The sequence below is a fragment of the Gopherus flavomarginatus genome, chromosome 7 (assembly GCF_025201925.1).
Source record: "Gopherus flavomarginatus isolate rGopFla2 chromosome 7, rGopFla2.mat.asm, whole genome shotgun sequence".
Taxonomy (NCBI): Eukaryota; Metazoa; Chordata; order Testudines; family Testudinidae; genus Gopherus; species Gopherus flavomarginatus.
Window position 1 is genome coordinate 38,197,787 of NC_066623.1, and position 18,805 is coordinate 38,216,591.

Consider the following 18,805-nt stretch of genomic DNA (forward strand, 5'->3'; position numbering starts at 1 on the left):
CTTCCACCCAGAAAGTGTCCAAGTATGTCTCCATGACCACAGATCAAATGATACTCCTGATGTGTCTGTAAGGGCAGTGGGCCAAGTCTGGTGCTTAAGATCACTCCGAATGGCCATCAGCTGGTCATTCAGGAAATTCTGAATTTCCAAACCTACAAGATCCCACTGCAATGCCTTCCCAGCCTCAGTGATATTCAATACCATCTTTCCTTGGTGTAGTACTATATTACATCAGTAATTTAACTGGCCTCGATATTTTCAAAAGACATTAACATTAATAACCTAGGAGGGGGTGTATTACAGGGTAATGGGGGAGATGGCAGGGGCAACAAGGTGCCTTTGGTACCTGTCATTTAAAATCCAATTAGGGAGAGCAATACATGCTGAAGGATTTATCCAGAACACAGGGCACAGCCTGTAGAACAAACCCCAAAATCCAATCAATACCACATTCCCAACCATGGGTCCCACAAATTTCTTCCTGCCAGTGTATAATTCTTTGTTTCTTCACCAGGATCAGTTCTTAATATCCTTTCTAGTCAGGAATTCCTGGACTTTGGCAATTTCAGTGGAGTGAGTATTCCTTCTTCCCCGAAACAGTCGTGGTTCAGCATCCTACAGGGGAGAGGTTACCAGCACATCACCCTGTAATGGTTTTGCTTCTTCTAGAAAAATTCAAAGGCACAGTGGGTTTGTCAGTGGACAAGGGAGAGATTACGAGCACTTCACCTTGTCCTTTTTCCTTGCTGTCCAGAAGGTACAGCGGAGCTAGAAGGAGAAATAGGCTAATCATCAGTAGGAGAATCCTCCCGAGGTGGAGGGGTCTTTTTGCAGTGAGAATAATGGGTCCAAGCAGTCCAGTCTTTGGCACTTCACAGCGGTGTTGGTAGTCAGCAGGACTTAATAAGGATCTTTCCAGCATGGAGCCAAAGCAGCCTTTCATTGGTGGACCTTTACATAGATCCAGTCTCCTGATTCCAAGGAGTGGCAGGACTGCTAGGGTCTTTGGGTAGCGCTTCTTTACCTGTGAGAATACAATATGGGGAGTGGGTTAACTTTTCATGTCCTTGCTTCCAAGGTTAACGAAGGTGGCTTTACATGCTCAGAGCTGGTGCTAAAGAAGCAGTTAGACCAGGACAAGAAGCAGGAGATTAGATTAACTGCAACCAATGGGGATTCTCCACCCAGATCTGCGGAAGGGTGGATTCTGAGAAAGCTATAAATTACCAGATGGAGCGTAGCGCCACAGGCCAGGGGGTCTGCTTGCTTACGGCAAAGTCCTCGTGGAGGTTCTGACAGGGCCCGCTCTAGCTATTTCGCTGCCCCAAGCAGGGCGGCACGCTGCGGGGGGCGCTCTGCAGCTCGCCTGTTCCGCGTCTCCGGTGGACCTCCCGCAGGCGCCTGCGGGAGGTGCACCAGAGCTGCCTGCTGCCTTCCTGGCAACCGGCAGAGCGCCCCCCGCGGCATGCCACCCCAAGCACGCGCTTGGCACGCTAGGGCCTGGAGCCGGCCTTGGGTTCTGAATGTGAATGACAACCCACCGGAGATAGCATTCACATCCTTCACCAGCCCTATCCCCGAGGAGTCCCCCCAAGCAGGGCCGGCTTTAGGCCGATTTGCCTGATTCCCCCGAATCGGGCCCTGCCCCTGAAGGGGGCCCCGCGCTGGCCGGCTGTCTCCTGGAAGCAAAGTTCTGCGTCTCCCGGAAGCAGCAGCTGTTGCTGCTAGGTAACAAGAGACGCTGGCCGGCAGAAGGCTGAGGCAGAGACAGCCACTGGGTGTTGCAGGTCAGGAGGGGGGAGGGGGGAGAAGGCACACGTGCTTGCAGCCTTCCTCCTGTCCCCTCCCGTCACCTGGAGCCTGGAGGAGATGCGGAGGGAGCTTCTGGTCCGGTGGGAGACACAGGAATCTCTGCAGTGGACCTCACTCACCTTAACAGCTGCTGGGGCTTCCAACCGTGAGTGTCTGACCCTGTCATACCCCATAGGTTTGTAATATTGGGTTGGTTTTGTGGTTTTTGGGTGTTGTTGTTTGAGGGTGTGTTTGTGCCTGCCTGTGTCTGTTTCAGAACTAAAGTTGGGATCATGTCATATAACCCAGGAAAAAAGCCCCCAGCCGGTACTTAGTGCTGTGAACTCCAGGTGAGAGAGAGAGGGAGGTTTGGAGGAGGAAATCAAATACATCAAGAGGGGAGAATGCGAAAGGTCTTCAACATGGTACGGCAGGCTGAGACTTTTATCTCCCCACCATCTCCCTGCAGAAGGGGAAACTGAGGCACAGCTTGATCTGATTCCCTTTCCAAATTATTTTGCAAAGGAAGGGGACTGGGGCTCCTATCCAAACCAGTTCCCTTCCCATCAACTCTGTTTTTCCTGCTGCAGGACCACTGTAGGGGCTGAATATTTCCATTAAACTATGGCTCCTTCATTTGCCCTGCAACAATAAAATAGACCGGCTGGGGGGGGGCGAATAGCCCCCCCAGAGCTGTGTGGATATTAAGTTTTTTTTGGAGGGGGGCATGATAATATTCTAGATCAAACAAATGCCCAGCTCAGCTTTCTAGCCATCCATCAGTTCTAAGGCAGGGAAGGAAGGTGCTCTTGGTGCAGAGTGGTCGCAAAACAGGGGTGAATTTAGCGGGGGGTTGAGGGGTCTGCTTGAAATCCCACCTGATGCAGCCACACAGAATCACTGGGAGAGGCTGGGAGAGGCCAGGAGCGGAAACAGGTGGCCTGGGGGTGGGGGGACATTGCCCTCAGTCCTGGGATCTGGGATGGACTAGGCTGGGTGGTGGGTTCAATCTAGTCTTCCAGCCTGCTGTTCTCACTGGGGTTTGTGGTTTTCATCTGGCTCCACTGAAAAAGCCCAGTAGAAAAGGGGAGTGAGAGAGGCGGGAAGGAGTTTGTAAGGGGTTTAAGTGGCCCATCAGTGACAGAGTAAAACCAGAGTTTGACTGGGTTTCCCCCCAGCCACCACTCCTGCAAACACTGGGGAAGGGGCAGCTCCATCCTCCACTGAGGCTATGGTAAGGGGCATCAGGGGAGGAAGGAAGCCACATGGCAGTTCCTTCCCCCCCAGCATCCCCCTCCAGCCCCCAAACTCTGTCCCAAAGCCTGCACGGCACCCATCCCTCCACACTCCCTCCCAGAGCCTGCACCCCTCCACCCTTCCTGCACCCCACCCCGTGCCCCAGCCCAGAGACTGCACCCAGCACCCAAACTCTGTCCCACTCAGCCCTGGCAAAGCTCCTTGGTCTGGCTCCCAGCCCCTCTCCAAGGGTTGCAGCTGTCTGGAGGTGCCTGCCTTCCACACCTTCCTCATTCACACCTCATTCATTCAATAGGGCAATTGATTACAAAGTGGAGGAAAGATCTCATTCTACTTCTAGCAAAAAGACATTTTTCTTTTACCTTAATTATACTACCTTGGGGCCCGCTATAACATATTACCAAGGTTCAATACAAAGTCATGTAAAAGTTATACAAAAATGCATAATGCAGAGATTTATCTACAACTGCATTGATTGATTGCTGTGTGCAGTAATATAGTGACCCCTGGGTCTTTGAATGAGGCTATATACTCGGGGGGGGGGTGCAGCGGCAAGTCGGGGGCGAGCGGGTGGGCAAGCGGCAGGTGGACAAAGAGGCGAGCAGTGAGCCAGCAGGGGTTCTAGGGGCAGGCATAGGGGTTTCTGGCAGGGGAGGGAGAAAGTGAAAGGAAGCGAGAGGTGGGTGGGGGACTGACTAGGAGGGACGCAGCAAGTCAGTGGGGGACTAGGGGGTGAAGAGGGTGTGATGGTGGGGCCGAGCGGGGAGGAGGTGGGTCCTATTTAACTGCTGTGATCTGGTCACCCTATTTGTGCCAGGTTTCAGAGTAGCAGCCGTGTTAGTCTGTATCTGCAAAAAGAACAGGAGTACTTGTGGCACCTTAGAGACTAACAAATTTATTTTAACATAAGCTTTCATGGGCTACAGCCCACTTCTTTGGATGCATAGAATGGAATATTTCTTTTGCCTATGTGTGCCGTTTCTCCCCCCACCCAACCTTCCTCTTTGGCCCACAGCTGGAATGCAGGAAGACCAATTAAACAATTTGGCAATCATGTCAATTGAATGCAAAGTAATGAAGAGCTTAGAGTTACAGGGCCGGTGCAACCATTTAGGTGAACTAGCCGGTTGCCTAGGGCGCCAAGATTTGAGGGCGCCAAAAAGCGGCGCCCCCAAAAATTTTTGTAAATGGTTGCAACCGCTGCTGCTGGAGAGGCAGTCTGAGCTGCCCGCGGCAGCAGCTGCCGGCAGCCCAGGGCGCCCCATGGGTCAGGGAGGCACCGTGGCAGCCCAGCGGCCCGGGGCACCCCCGGGATCAGCGCGCCGGCGCGGCAGCCCGGCAGCCCGGGGTGCCCCCCGGGTCAGCATGCAGCCGTGTCAGCCCGGGGCACCCCATGGGTCAGCGCGCCACCGCGCAACAGCCCAGCAGACCGGGGCACCCCCGGGGTCAGCGCGCAGCCACGGCAGCCCGGCAGTCCGGGGCACCCCCGGGGTCAGGGCGCAGCCGCGGCAGCCCGGGGCACCCCCTGGGTCAGTGCGCCTCCGCGCGACAGCCCAGCAGACCGGGGCACCCCCTGGTCAGCGCGCTGCTGCGGCAGCCCAGCAGCCCAGGGCGCCCCCAGGGTCAGGGTGGCAGCCCGGCAGCCCAGGCCCCCCCCCCCGGGGTCAGGGCGCTGGCCCAGCAGCCCAGGGCACCCCCGGGGTCAGGGAGCCGCTGCGGCAGCCCGGCAGCCCAGGGCGCCCCCAGGGTCAGGGCGCCAGTGCGGCAGTCAGCAGCCCAGGGCACCCCCGGGGTCAGCGTGCCACCGCGGCAGCCCAGAGGTTTGGGCTGACTGCGGCTGCGCTGACCCAGGGGAATCCCTGAGCTGCAGGCAGAGGCTCAGAATCCCTCTCCCTCCCAGAGCAGGGGCTCCAGCCTCTGCAATTTTTCTCGTTACCCGGCGGGGGCGCCGGCGGCTGGGCAGAGCTGCGCAGCTCTGCTTAGGGCACGTGGCAGGGGCCCTGCAACAGCGGCGCAACACCAGGGCTTCGCTTCTGGAGGAAAGCCGCGGCTGACCCCTGGCTCAGCCTCCACGTCAGCCCCAGCGAGGCATGGAGAAGAAAAGAGCCTCAGCAGTGGTCTGGTGGAGCGGAGGAAGAAAGAGGACCCTAGCGCTCATGCATTGGGCAAGGTAAGCAAGTGCCTCCCCACAGGTCAGCCTCAGGTGCCTGTGCTCCTGCCCCCTTGGTCCTTAGCTGGTCCCTGCTCCTGCTCCCCTTTTGCCTGGACGGCTGGAGAGAACAGCAGCCTGCAGAGCTGAGCTGCCCCAGTGCCCCCAGGCACCCCCCCGACCCCATCCCCCCCACAGCCCTGACCCCCCAGCTCCGAGCCTAGTCCTTCTGAGCTGGAAACCCCCTCGACCTCATCCCCCCACAGCCCTTACTCCTAGCTCCTAGCCCAGTCCCTCTGAGCTGGAAACCCCCTCGACCCCATCCCCCCCACAGCCCTGACCCCCAGCTCCGAGCCCAGTCCCTCTGAGCTGGAAACCCCCTCGACCCCATCCCCCCCACAGCCCTGACCCCCAGCTCCGAGCCCAGTCCCTCTGAGCTGGAAACCCCCTGACCCCATCCCCCCAACAGCCCTGACCCCCAGCTCTGAGCCCAGTCCCTCTGAGCTGGACACCCCCCTAACCCTATCTCCCCACATCCCTGAGCCCAGCCCCTGTGAGCTGGGCACCCCTGAACCCAGAGCCCAGCTCCCCACCCAGCTGTGGGCAACAACAGCACCACCCCCAGGCAACGACAGCCCGTTGGTACCAACTATCACAATCACCCAGCAACTGCCCATTATGTAATTGCAAATATATACATACCATTACAGCTTTTAATGTTTTTAAATAATGTATTTAGTTTATTTTCAAATTATTACAAATTAATTTTTGAATGTATTTCACTAGTTATTTTTTACATTTCCTAATACATGTTACTATAGTATTGCAAATGTTTTATGGAAGGGGCCCCCGATTTTGCTTTGCCCAGGGCCCCCTGAGTCTTCTGGGCAGCCCTGTCTGAGTTTTAAGCCCTGCTGCTGTGTTTTGCCTGCAACAGGCAGGCCTAAGTCTGTGAGTGACCCCCATAGCAGCTGCCTGAAGAAGTGCTTGGGGGAATCATGCAGAAGGAGCGTGATATTTGTTTGAGTTCTCTCCTCATGGAGGCTGTGCTCCACTTGGTGCAGGACAGCAGTCTCAGCAGGACTCTAGGCCCAGCACCTTGCCTCAGTTTGTAGATTTGTAGTGCACCCATCACCGGGCTCAGAGTGGCACCGCTACCCCTCACCAGTGCCCAAGAAGCAGTCAAAAAAGTTGGATGGACTGGTTAGGTTAGTTGTCATGCTGTTGCTTGGCTACTGAATGCATAGTATTCCTCTATGATATTCTGTCCTGAGCAAAATTGGCATGTTATGAGGTAGTGCCTGTGAGGGACAGGTGTCTGTTTATGTATCCAGCCATCATGTCTTAGGTCTTCTGCGGGGGGAGCTTCTCCATCCTGCTTTCATTGGTGACATCTGTGATGCTCTGGTAGACATCTATGAAGACAATACTCTGACAGGATCATCTGGCAATACATCACGAGTTGATGCAAAGGCTCTTACAAAAGCCATTTCTAGTTTCAAGTTTCTTGTTTCTCTTGTTTTGTGGTATGCCATATTGTTTGAGATCAACATAACTAGCAAACAACTTCAGGCAAAAGAATTTGATATATGTGATGCCATTAATCAACTTGGAGAAACCAAGAAGTTTCTTGTGGGCCACAGAAGTGACGCAGCCTTTGAGAAAACATTGGTAGATGCAGGTGAACTTGCGGAGGAGTTGGATGTACCGCCACTTTTTGAACCAGATCCAATCCGTATAAGAAAGAAGAGGAAGCAGTTCACATATGAAGCAGATGACAAACCTATTTATGATCCGAAAGAAAAATTCAAAGTGAACTTTTACTTTGCAGTCATTGACACAGCAATACATTTGGTTGAAGAAAGATTCACATTGATGCAGCAAATTAGTTCAGTATTTGGCTTCATATATGATGTTTACAGTTTGCAAAATAAAACACCAAAGCAAATTATGGAACATTGCTTGAATCTGGAGAAAGCTTTGCAACATGGTGAATCCAAGGATATTGATGCCTTTGACTTGTGCAGTGAATTGCAAGCTATTGCAAGACAAGTCCAAAGGAGTTCATCACTGCAAGATGTACTGAACTTCATATGGGAAAATAAGCTGACAGATAGTGTCCCTAACACAGTTATTGCTCTTCGCATCCTCTTGACTCTCCCAGTTTCTGTGGCCAGTGGTGAGCAAAGCTTCTCGAAGCTCAAGATGATAAAAACATATATGCGAACATCAATGTTGCAACAAAGACTTGTTGGGCTATCTACCTTGTCAATAGAACATGACATTGCTCACAGCATTGACTTGGAGGAACTTGTTTCTAAATTTGCAAAACTTAAAGCACAGAAACATAAATTCTAAATTATAACATGTTACTCTGTGACCGTGTATTGTGTATAATGTATGTGATGGGGGGGGGGCCGCAAGATGGAATTTTCGCCTAGGGCGCAAAATATCCTTGCACCAGCCCTGTAGAGTTAGACAATATACTGAAAGATTTTGTCAAACAAAAAGCGAGGAAGATAAAGTTTTAAAAACATATAGGTGAGGTGTACAATAAAGTTCCTCTTAATTAACTTGATATTTATAATATATGATGTAATGTATGTAATATATAATTTTGTTATGTGTATATAGTCATGGAAAGTAAATAATACATGGAAGAAATGAAAGGTGGGTTTTTTTAAGTGCTATTTTTTTTTTGGTCATCCCTGTTGGGGCCCCATTGAAACTCTTTGAATTGGGCCCCGCACTTCCTAAAGGCGGCCCTGCCCCCAAGGACAGTGGTGGCCCTGTCAGTGTCAGAGACACTGATTCCATGGACAAGGGGAATTTTGCTCTAGGTCCTGCTTTCAATAATTACGATGAGCTGCTGACCGCAACGGCTTTGGATCGGGAGAGAACATCTGACTATAAATACAACCATGTCTGTTATGGACTCAGGGACGCCCAGCCTAACCACTCACGTATCGGAGCACATTGTCTCCGCGCAGATATTGGGCATTTAATGTCAATTCTGTAGAATTTAACCACACATCCTACACTATATACTTGAAGGAAAACGTAGTCCCAGCTGTACTGATTGGCAATGTAAATGCTGTTGATTTAGATTCAAAGCGGAAGGCCAAAATGAAATATTCCTTAGTGCAGAGTCTGCCTTATATCTCCATAAATTTTGAAAACAGTAATATGTATGTTCTCAGAACCCTGGAGAAGAGGTAAAAAGGTAAGAGATTGCCAGGTTGCAGGGAGAGTGGCAGGTGACAGCTCTGAAGTCCATGAGGAGCTGGAGTCGTCATCTGAGTTGTTACAATTGATAAAAATGACAAAGCCCTGTGCATTTTATACCGTCTGCAGAACAGCACCTCCACTCTGGTTCTGAGAGCAACGGAGGCGAATTACATTGTGGCTAAGGTGGCGACATTGATTCTGGTCAGAATTTTTGGCTTTCCAGTGGCCTGATGAAGATCACAGACCCGGATCACCGTCGGAGAAGTAAAGACCGACAGACCAATTACGGACAGAGATCACGTTAAACAAAAAGTATTTGTTGTCTAAACAATGGACACCTGTCCTAATCCAGTGCTGCTACACTAAATATACTGCTAGTGGATGGGTTTTCAGATGCGCATATACATGTGTAGGTACGTAAGAGGAGCCGCTTGGCATATTAAATATAAATATATACTTAGATTGAAATTGGCTTCACCAGAACTACCTATCTGATGGTTGATCAACAGTGAGTTCAGGTTTATCAGGCCTCAGTTTCCTAGTTTTCCTGTTAAGGACCCAAATAAAGAAGGGACTTCGGTGGGTACCCAAGAAATCGCTAACTTCGCGGAAGAAACAGAAGCAACGGGACACATAAGATAATTGCATCGAGGTGTTTTATGGTATTTACCTGTGGAGAATAAACGTTCTGGGAAGTTAGAGAAGAAAGGATGTGGAAGTAACAGAATCAATTTTATTTCTCTATTAATTTATAATTCTCTCTCGTATAATGGGAAATAACCTGGGTTAAGATTTTTCTAACTGAAATATTATAATAACAAATTGTACTTAAAAGAGAAATCTCTGGCATGCAGAGAGTAACTACACGCAATAAATTTACACTGCAAAACGATGGATGTCTTATTTTAGTTGAGCCACGAAGTGGCGATATTACCAAAGACGGTGCTGAAAATGTTGCTTTTCAGATCCAGCAGCCCTCAGTGGAAGCTGCATCTGAATCCAGACAACAACGGCTCTGCACCGGGAACGAGTGACAAAGGATTACAGGGAAAGGGCGGCTGGAACAATTACAAATCTAGTCAACATTGAAGGACAAATCATTTTCTATCTAGCACAACATATGAATGGCTGCAGCAGCTTTGCAGAGAGGCCTGTGTTTCAGATCTGACCCGGGAATGGCTGGCGGAATGGAGAAACGCTCCAGGAAAAGGCAAGTTCTGTCTTTCTTTCTATGTCTGTGTGTGTCCTTGGGGGCGTGTGAGACAATACGTTATTCTGTACCCGAAGAGAAGAAAAGCGGGTCCCCAGTTGCTAATATTGCAAAGGATTTGAAACTGGATGTAGGGAAATTGTCTGGTCGCAGTGCCCGGCTGGTTTCTAAAAGCAGCAAGCAATATTGTGAGCTGAACACAAGCTCCGGGGATGTGATAATAAAGAAGAAAATAGACCGCGAGGATCTGTGCGGACAGAGAGATCCCTGTGTGCTGCAATTCGAAATTGTGTTGGAAAATCCACTGCAGCTGTACCGAATAGAGGTACAGATCGAAGATGTAAATGACAATTCCCCTAATTTCTCTAAAAATGAATTCGTTTTTAAAATACCTGAACAGATCCCCATAAACACCCGCTTCCCTTTGGAAGGAGCCCAAGATTCAGATATAGGAACAAATGGCATCCAGAGCTACGTAATAAACCCCAATGAGCATTTCCGTCTGGATGTACAAACCCTGGACACTGACGGCACTAAATACGCGGAGTTGGTGCTAGAGAAACAATTAGATCGGGAGGAGCAGGCGCAGTTGATGCTGATTCTCACAGCTGCCGATGGGGGCCTGCCACAGAGAACAGGCACAGCCCGAATACGCGTTAATGTGTTGGACAGCAACGATAACTTCCCACAGTTTAGTCAGTCGGTGTACAAGGTGCAGTTAATGGAAAATAGTCCTAAAGGTACTTTGGTCACTAAGGTTGAAGCCAGTGATTTGGATCAAGGTTCAAATGCAGAAATCACCTATTCATTCGGGCAAGTGCCTGACAAAGTGCTCAAGCTATTCAAATTAAATCAGTTATCTGGAGAAATTACTGTTTTGGGTATAATTGACTATGAAGAAAGAAGCAATTATGAGATGAACATCCAAGCCACGGATGGCGGGGGTTTATCTGCGCACTGCAAAGTCCTGATGCAAATCAAGGACATGAATGACAACGACCCAGAAGTGACGCTGACATCCCTCACCAGCACCATACCCGAGGACTCGTCCCCTGAGACAGTGGTGGCCCTGTTCAGTGTGAGCGACCGAGACTCCGGGGACAATGGCAGAACGCTCTGCTCCATTCAGGACAATGTCCCATTTGCTTTAAAATCGACTCTGAAGGATTATTACGAGCTTGTTACACAAAAGCCCCTGGACCGAGAGAAAGTGCCTGAGTATAACATAACCATCACAGCCACAGACCGGGGCACTCCGAGGCTCACCTCCGTTAGGGTCATCCGAGTTCAGCTATCGGATATTAATGACAACCCCCCTGTATTTAATGAAAGTTCATACGTCATGTACCTGAAGGAGAACAACCCCCCTGGCCTGTTGATTGGAACTGTCCGTGCTGCTGACCTAGACACAGAGCAGAATGCCAAAGTGACGTATTCGGCATTGCCTGGCAACATCAGTGACCTCCCCTTCTCCTCCTCCATCTCCATAAACTCCGAGAACGGGAACGTGTACGCGCTGCAGTCTCTGGATTATGAGCAAAGGAGGGATTTCCAGGTTACAGTGAGAGCTGCAGATGGCGGGTTCCCGCCACTGAGCTCTGAAGTCATTGTCCGAGTTGTGATAATTGACGAAAATGACAACGCCCCCTTCATTTTATACCCTCTGCAGAACAGCAGCTCCCCCGCTAATGACCTGGTTCCCAGATCGGCGGAGGCGGGTTACCTGGTGACGAAGGTGGTGGCTGTGGATGGAGATTCCGGTCAGAATTCTTGGCTTTCCTACCAGCTGCTCAAGGCCACAGACCCAAGTCTCTTCGCTGTGGGGCTCCAAACCGGGGAAGTAAAAACCAGCAGGCCTATAACGAGCCCGGACTCTGTGAAACAGAAACTTATCGTCCTGGTTAAAGACAATGGGGAGCCGGCCAGATCCACCACCTCGACGCTTAATGTGCTTCTGGTGGATGGGTTTTCAGACGCCTACATGCAGTTACTGGATGTACCACAAGAGGAGGAGCAGCAGGACACATTAACCCTGTATCTAGTCATTTCTTTATCTTTCATTTCATTCCTTTTCCTAATTTCTGTGGTAACAGTTATCGCCATCCGGCTATACAAGACAAGGCAATGCCGAGAGCAGTATGTTCCATCGTCCAGGAACTTTTATAGGGACCGCCAGTTCCCCACAAATCCTGCGGAGACGAGCGGCACTGGGACTCTGCCTCAATCTTATTGTTATGAGGTTTGCTTGACAACTGGGTCTGGTACCAGCGAATTTAAATTTCTCCGGCCGCTGGTACCATCTCTACCCGCTGACCCCAGCGTTGCAGGAGGGTCCATTTTTGACTCTCAGATTAACTCTCAGCAAAAGGAGAAAGAATGGGTGAGGGAGGTGAGTGCTTATTTCACTCCATTTGCTTCAATACCTTGCTTGAGTATATTTGTTTCTACTGCTCTGAAAATTACTTTTATTATTTCCATAAATGTCTAGAGATGTTTTTTTCTTAGGGAGCCTTTTCTGTAGTTGATTCATTTTTTTCCAATTGTATGATGTTCAGGCTAAGATATTTGTACTTAATTCCTTTTTATATGTTATATTCTTTTTGTCGCTAAAAGGCCAATCATCAAAATGTGCTATTGGTCTCTGTGCACACTCGCTGAGCTCTGCAAAGAAAGATTGAAGGTTGACAAAGGAAAATTTAAAAAGAAATTGTACATCTATTTATCAAGAACTCAATAGTAGCAGAATTATGTGACCTAGGTAGTGTGTTCTGCAGGGGGCTCTATGGAATCTGAAATTTTACAGAGAATCTGAACTTGCCCTTGCTTCTTCAGTAGTATTTTCGGAGGTAATCTATATAAGGTGCGAGTTGTAGGGTTACTGCATGAAGGTGAAATGACAGAGATTAGGGAAATTTTAAAGTTAAACAGAAGTCTCTAAGGGAGGGATTTCCCAACTCCTCCGCCGAATTTCCCCATCATCCCCCTCCGCAGTGGTCATTATTTACATGTGGTGTTGCCAATGTAGTCCTTGGCTGGAAATTTGAATAGAACCAATACACACTTTAAAAGCAGATAACGCAGATGCTAAAATACTTGTACATGAAAAAGCATAAAAGGTTTGAAAAGTATGAAGAAAGACCAACTTCCTCACACACCTATTGTTTTTTATGACAGATTTTGTACCTTTGTTTCAGTGATGTTGACAAACCTAATAATTTGAAGTTATAATTTGTAAGTAAGGTCTGAATGAGTTCTCTGACAGCTAGTGATGAGCCAGGCTGTGGAGAGGGGAAAACATCAGGGCCATACTGTATTTATATGAACACACCTCTTCTGTCTCGGTATCCTGCAGACAGGCTGTGTTGCCAAAGTGAACAGATTTGACTGGTGTTGGGTTAGAAATCACTTTTAATGAATGTGGGGCTAATGAAATGTTATCTTTATTGTATGAGTAATGGACAGCACAAGTGTATTTAACCTGTCCTGAGGAGGGTGACCTGAGTGCTTAATTTGTGCCAGGGCTGAGCCCCAGCACATGTAGTCTTGGCAGTTCATAATTCTGGGACCTATGGATTTGCCACATCAGTTATGCAACTAAAAAACTTGCTTGAGCCCTGATGCATCTTTCATTACAAATTAAGCACTGGTCACACCCTCAACTGAACTGCATTCGCTAAGCAGAGAGTGTGGATGCCAGATCTCAGTGGAGAGAGAAAGGGAGGGGACAGGGGTTTTGTTTGATGGTGTGGGCTGTGCCTAAGAGTCACGGCATTATTTGACCTGCCCCTTCCCCTGTTTAAAGATAGAGGTTTTTAGGCTACATGGAGAGTCGTGTGTGTGTGTGTGTGTGTGTGTGTGTTTTTAAGTGACCACTAGAGCTGAAATCACTGATAATCAGGTCTAAGTGCTCAAACCTGCTGTGGGAGAGTGTTTCCCTGGAACAGACATCTCAGCCTGTACTAGCAGTGAGGTTCCCTTACTGAGAGATGAAATCACTGAGAGCTGAGTGGAATCTCAGGAGACCGATTTGCAGAGGTCACAGTGCAAGGTGGCAGTAGAAGGTAACAGCGCAGGGCCATCAGCAACAGATCAGTGAACTGAATGGTGGCACAATGCACAACAGTTACCATAGTGAGTGACCTGAATGAGTGGTGAGTGGCTGAAGGAATGAGTAGAGTGACCAGATGTCCCGATTTTATAGGGTCAGTCCTGATATTTGGGGCTTTGTCTTATATAGGCGCCTATTACTCCCCACCCCCTGTCCCAGTTTTTCACACTTACTATCTGGCAACCCTAGGAATGAGCAAGGTGCCTTCTCTCCCATACCACCCAGAATGGGAGGTGAATTCATGCAAAAGCACCTCTGAACTCTGGGTCTCCAGTGACCAAGGACAACAACTATGAGTGGGATTCAGTGGAGGGAGAAAGGAGATGCACCTTAAAAGAACATTTGTTTGTTTTAGTAACTTTGCTCCAGAATGCTAGGTTTCTGACTGGGAAACTTACACATTTCACCTAGGCCAAGATTTTTAAAATGTATTATTTTACAATATTGTTATCTCACATTGTTGCTATCTCGAGAGATCCTTATCTTGGGGAGTTTCTGTACTAAATATTTTTATTATTATACATTATTTTTTACATAAGAACATAAAAACAGCCATACTGTGTTGGACCAATGGTCCATCTTGCCCAGTATCCTGTCTTCCAACTGTGGTCAATGCCAGGTGCTTCAGAGCAAATGAACAGAACTGGAAATCATTGAGTGATTCATCTCCTGTCTCCCACTCCCAGCTTCTGGCAAACAGAGGGTAAGGACACGCAGAACATGGTATTGCATCCCTTCCCATCCTGGCTAACAGCTATTGGTGGACCTATCCTCCTTGAACTTATCTAGGTTTTATCTTTTGTTTTTTAACCCTGTTCTAATTTTGGCCTTCACAACATCCCCTGGCAAAAAGTTCCACAGGTTGACACTGTGTTGTGTGAAGTACTTCCTTGTGTTTTAAACCTGCTGCCTATTAATTTCATTGCATGATCCCTCGTACTTGTATTATATGAAAGACTAAATAACATTTCCTTATTCACTTTCTCCACACCAGTCATGATTTTACAGACCTCTATTATAGCCCCTCTTAGGCATCTCTTCTCTAACCTTAAAAATCCCAGTCTTTTAAATCTATCCTCATATAGAATCTGTTCCTTACCCTAGTCATTTTGGTTGCCCTTCTTTGTACCTTTTCCAATTCCAATATATCTTTTTTGAGATGGGGGCAGCCAGAGCTGCATCCAGTATTCAAGATGTGGATGTACCATGGATTTATGTAGTGAAAGTGTAGCAGCATGGTGTGTGAGACCAGTCAGCAAAGCCAATGCTCACCAAACTATGTGAAAATGCTACAAAACACCAAGCCTCTGGACTGCATGGACATGCAGAAAGTTTTATAAGCCAGTCACTGTCAAAACCAATTTTAGAAGTACTTAATGAGGCTGTTAAGTATGCTGGAGAGTACAACACAGTTTATATGAACAAACAGAGCTGTCGCATCATGCTTTCTATTTAAGCAAGAGATACCACATGCTACAAAGTGGAGGCCAATGTTAAGTGCATTGTCACTTGTTAATCCTGAAGTGGACACTGGATCCAAACAAGACCGGCAGATGCTCACTATCTTTCACAAGGAACTCAACTGACTGACTAGAAGCATGTGGTGCAGTAGTGAAAGACTCAGTCATTGAAAAAGTGAAGAACTCTCACCACATTCAAAAACAGAAAATTAACAGAGCTGTGCAAAATTACAAGAAACCAGGAAGGATGTAGATATGTAAGGCTTCACAGTAAGCTTGAGGAGCCAACTTTAATTTGTATGATTTTAAACCATGAGTAAAATCTAATAAAATGGTTGTGAAACATTTTCCAGTTTTTATTGTGAGTCTATACAGCATACATTTGCCCTCCTGGAAGGCCTTATTCCCCCTGTAAATGTGATTTCCCCCTCCTGCCCTTCAGTTCCTGGGGTAAACACTGATCTAAGGAAATTGTAAACTTCACCTTATTTGTCCGTCATGTTGTACCAATTATATTAGACTAGTAAAAACGAGCAGGATCTTATTAAAGGGGACAAGGCAAAGATGCCACATTTATTGTCAATACCATAATAAAATAAAAGATAACAGCAAACAATGTTGTTTGGCTACTTATTCCTATGATTACTTATATATATATATATACATATCCATTCACACAATCATTCATACAGGTTCTATATAGATATTATAGTTACCCGCCTAAAGTTGCTTGTGACAGAATACTGGCCAGGTACCCTGTACACAAGAGTGGAGCCGAGTCCGGGTCAGGTGCACCAGATGCTCCTGGAGGCTGGCAGCAGAACCATAGACTCAAAGTCCTCAGTCTTTAGAGTCCAGTTTTATAGGGATTTTTCCCTATGTTAGTTTATGGGAGTTGTTTCATTCTGCTGTTGCTTGATCAATCAGCAGGTGGCTGGCTCCATTCTGTTCATTCTGCTGTTGCTCGATCAATCAGCAGGTGGCTGGCTCCATTCTGTAGGTGCTTGGAGTGGATTCCAGTTCGCCCTCCGGGGGTCATCTGGTTGATTCCACTTGACACCTTCGGCCGACACTGAATTTTTCAGGCTGGTAACTCCCTAACCATTCATTCATCATTTAAACTAGGCACTCATTCACATACACTCTTTATCTTTTGGGGTGTTAAACTAGGCACTCATTCAAATACACTTTTTAGCTTTAGATAAAAATGAATTTACAGAGGTGGAGGTCTCTATTTGTAGTAATTATACAGTTTTGCCTGAGGCATAGGGTCAATTGACGGCTTGTGGGCTGAGTCAATTACCCAATCTAGCAGTTTACAGAGTCAATTGACGGCTTGCGCTCTGAGTCAATTGACCAATCTAGCAGTTTACAGAGTCAATTGACCAATTTAGCTACAAAGTTTCACTTAGGGAACAGGCACTTAGAGACTATTGACATTTAACAAGTTTTATACAAAGTATCTCTTTGGCTTCACACAGACACAGCTATTCCTAACAATAAATCATTACAAATTTACTTCTAACATAAACCTTAAGTTATAAAGTATCACTTAACAATAAATCAATAAATCATTCCAATTTTACTTCTAACATAAACCTTAAGTTCTAACGTATTAATTAACAATAAATCAATAAATCATTTCTCACATAAACCATGTTTAATATAAACCTTTAAAAATCCCTACAGTCAAACCCTTTGCAATATGAGCAGGCAGCAGTGGCCGCGGTTTTGATGAGGGGGGTACTTATAGAAGGAAGAGGCAATGTTTACTGCTATTCTAGAAAATGAACATCATTTACAGCTTCTGGAGTCTATGAATCCATAGCAGTCAATACAGAAATGAAAAAACCCTATTATATGCATACATAAGAAAGGCCATACTGCATCAGACCAAAGGTCCATCAAGCTCAGTATCCTGTCTTCCATCAGTGGGCAGTGCCGGTGCTCCAGAGGGAATGAACAGAGCAGGTAATCATTCAATGATCCGTCCCCCTCACTCATTCCCAGCTTCTGGCAAACAGAGCTTGGGGACACCATCCATGCTCATCCTAGCTAATAGCCATTGGTGGACCTGTCCTCCATGAATTTATTTAGGTTTTTTTTTTACAGTGTTCTCGTCTTGGCCTCACAACATCCTCTGGCAAAGAGTTCCACCGGTTGACTATGTGTTGTGTGAAGAATTTGAAGAAATACTTCCTTTTGCTTCTTTTAAACCTGCTGCCTATTAATTTCATTTGGTGCCTGCATTTCTTGTGGTATGAGAAGCACTAAATAACACCTCCTTATTCGGCTTCTCCACACAACTGTCATGATATTATAGACCTCAGTCATATCCCCCCCCATTAGTCTCTTTTCCAAGCTGAAAAGTCCAAGTCTTACTGTCTCCCCTCTGATCTAGTGATGTAGTGGCAGCTGATGGCATCAATAGGATTTTTACAGGCAGCAAGTAATTGTTCAAGTAATTTTATACCTTCTTCAGAACAGCACCTCCCCCATTTAATGACGTGGTTCACAGAGCGAGGAAGGTAAATTGGTGGCTCTAGATTGAGATTCTGGTCAGAATTCTTGGCTTTCCTACCAACTGCTGAAGGCCGCTGATGCAGATTTATTCACTGTCGGACTCGAAAATGCGGAAGAGAAACCACGATCCCATTTATGGAGAGTGAGTCCTTTACGCAAAACCTAAATATTATTAAAGACAATGGGCACCTCCCCAGTCCGCTACTGCAATGCTAATTATACTGCTAGTGGAGGATTGCCCATATGCAATCCAGTGACATAACTACGGAAGAGGAATGTGATGGGATATTAAATATATACGTTACTTCTCTGTGGCTTCAATTTAATTTTTCTTGTTTCTGTTATGGCTTGTATTGCCATAAAATATATAAGACACAAAAATCAGGAGAAAGATACGTTTTCTTCTCCAATTGCTAATGAAAACCCATTTTGTCGAATAATTGTGTAGCTGCCAGGAGGAGATCCTTTCTCCACAATTACCTATATGAAGCATGCTTAATCACTGGGTCAATCCTAGATTTACTCTAGGACACTGTAATAATAGATTTAGGGATTCCGAAAATATTGTACCTTTGTAGACGAAAGAGAAGCGATGGGACATGTGACAGACTTGTAGTAACTTGTTTACTTATTTAACTGTGAAGAATAAAAGTATTGGCATGTGAGAAAAGAAACTGGTGTTATAGGATCACAATTCAGTTAGCTATTATATTATATTGCAACTCTCTTTCTCCTCTAATTGGTAATAATCTGCTTTAACATTTCATAGAATCATAGAATATCAGGGTTGGAAGGGACCTCAGGAGGTCATCTAGTCCAACCCGCTGCTCAAAGCAGGACCAATTCCCAACTAAATCATCCCAGTAAGGGCTTTGTCAAGCCTGACCTTGAAAAAAAACTCTAAGGAAAAGAGGTTTTCACTGTGAAATGTTATAACTCACAATTTGTATTTAATAGAGAAAACTTTGTTGTGCTGTTAATAGCTGCACACAGTAAATTTAAAATGTAAACATAGGATGTCTTATTTAGCTGAACCACAAGGTGGCGATATTAGCAAAGACGGTGCTGAAAATGTAGCT

The 18,805-nt window shown here is 46.9% G+C and overlaps 1 protein-coding gene and 1 pseudogene across 1 annotated transcript; both read left to right on the forward strand.

Annotated features, from left to right (window-relative positions):
- Nucleotides 1–9,514, forward strand: part of LOC127055375 (protocadherin beta-16-like) — a 27,222-nt pseudogene extending 17,708 nt beyond the window's left edge.
- LOC127055778 (protocadherin beta-16-like) lies at nucleotides 9,478–18,803 on the forward strand. Its single transcript, XM_050963130.1, has 2 exons — nucleotides 9,478–12,024; nucleotides 18,756–18,803. Exons 1-2 carry the CDS (start codon nucleotides 9,550–9,552, stop codon nucleotides 18,801–18,803), a joined length of 2,523 nt encoding a protein of 840 aa, XP_050819087.1. The 5' UTR covers nucleotides 9,478–9,549.
- The last annotated feature ends 2 nt before the right edge of the window (nucleotides 18,804–18,805 follow it).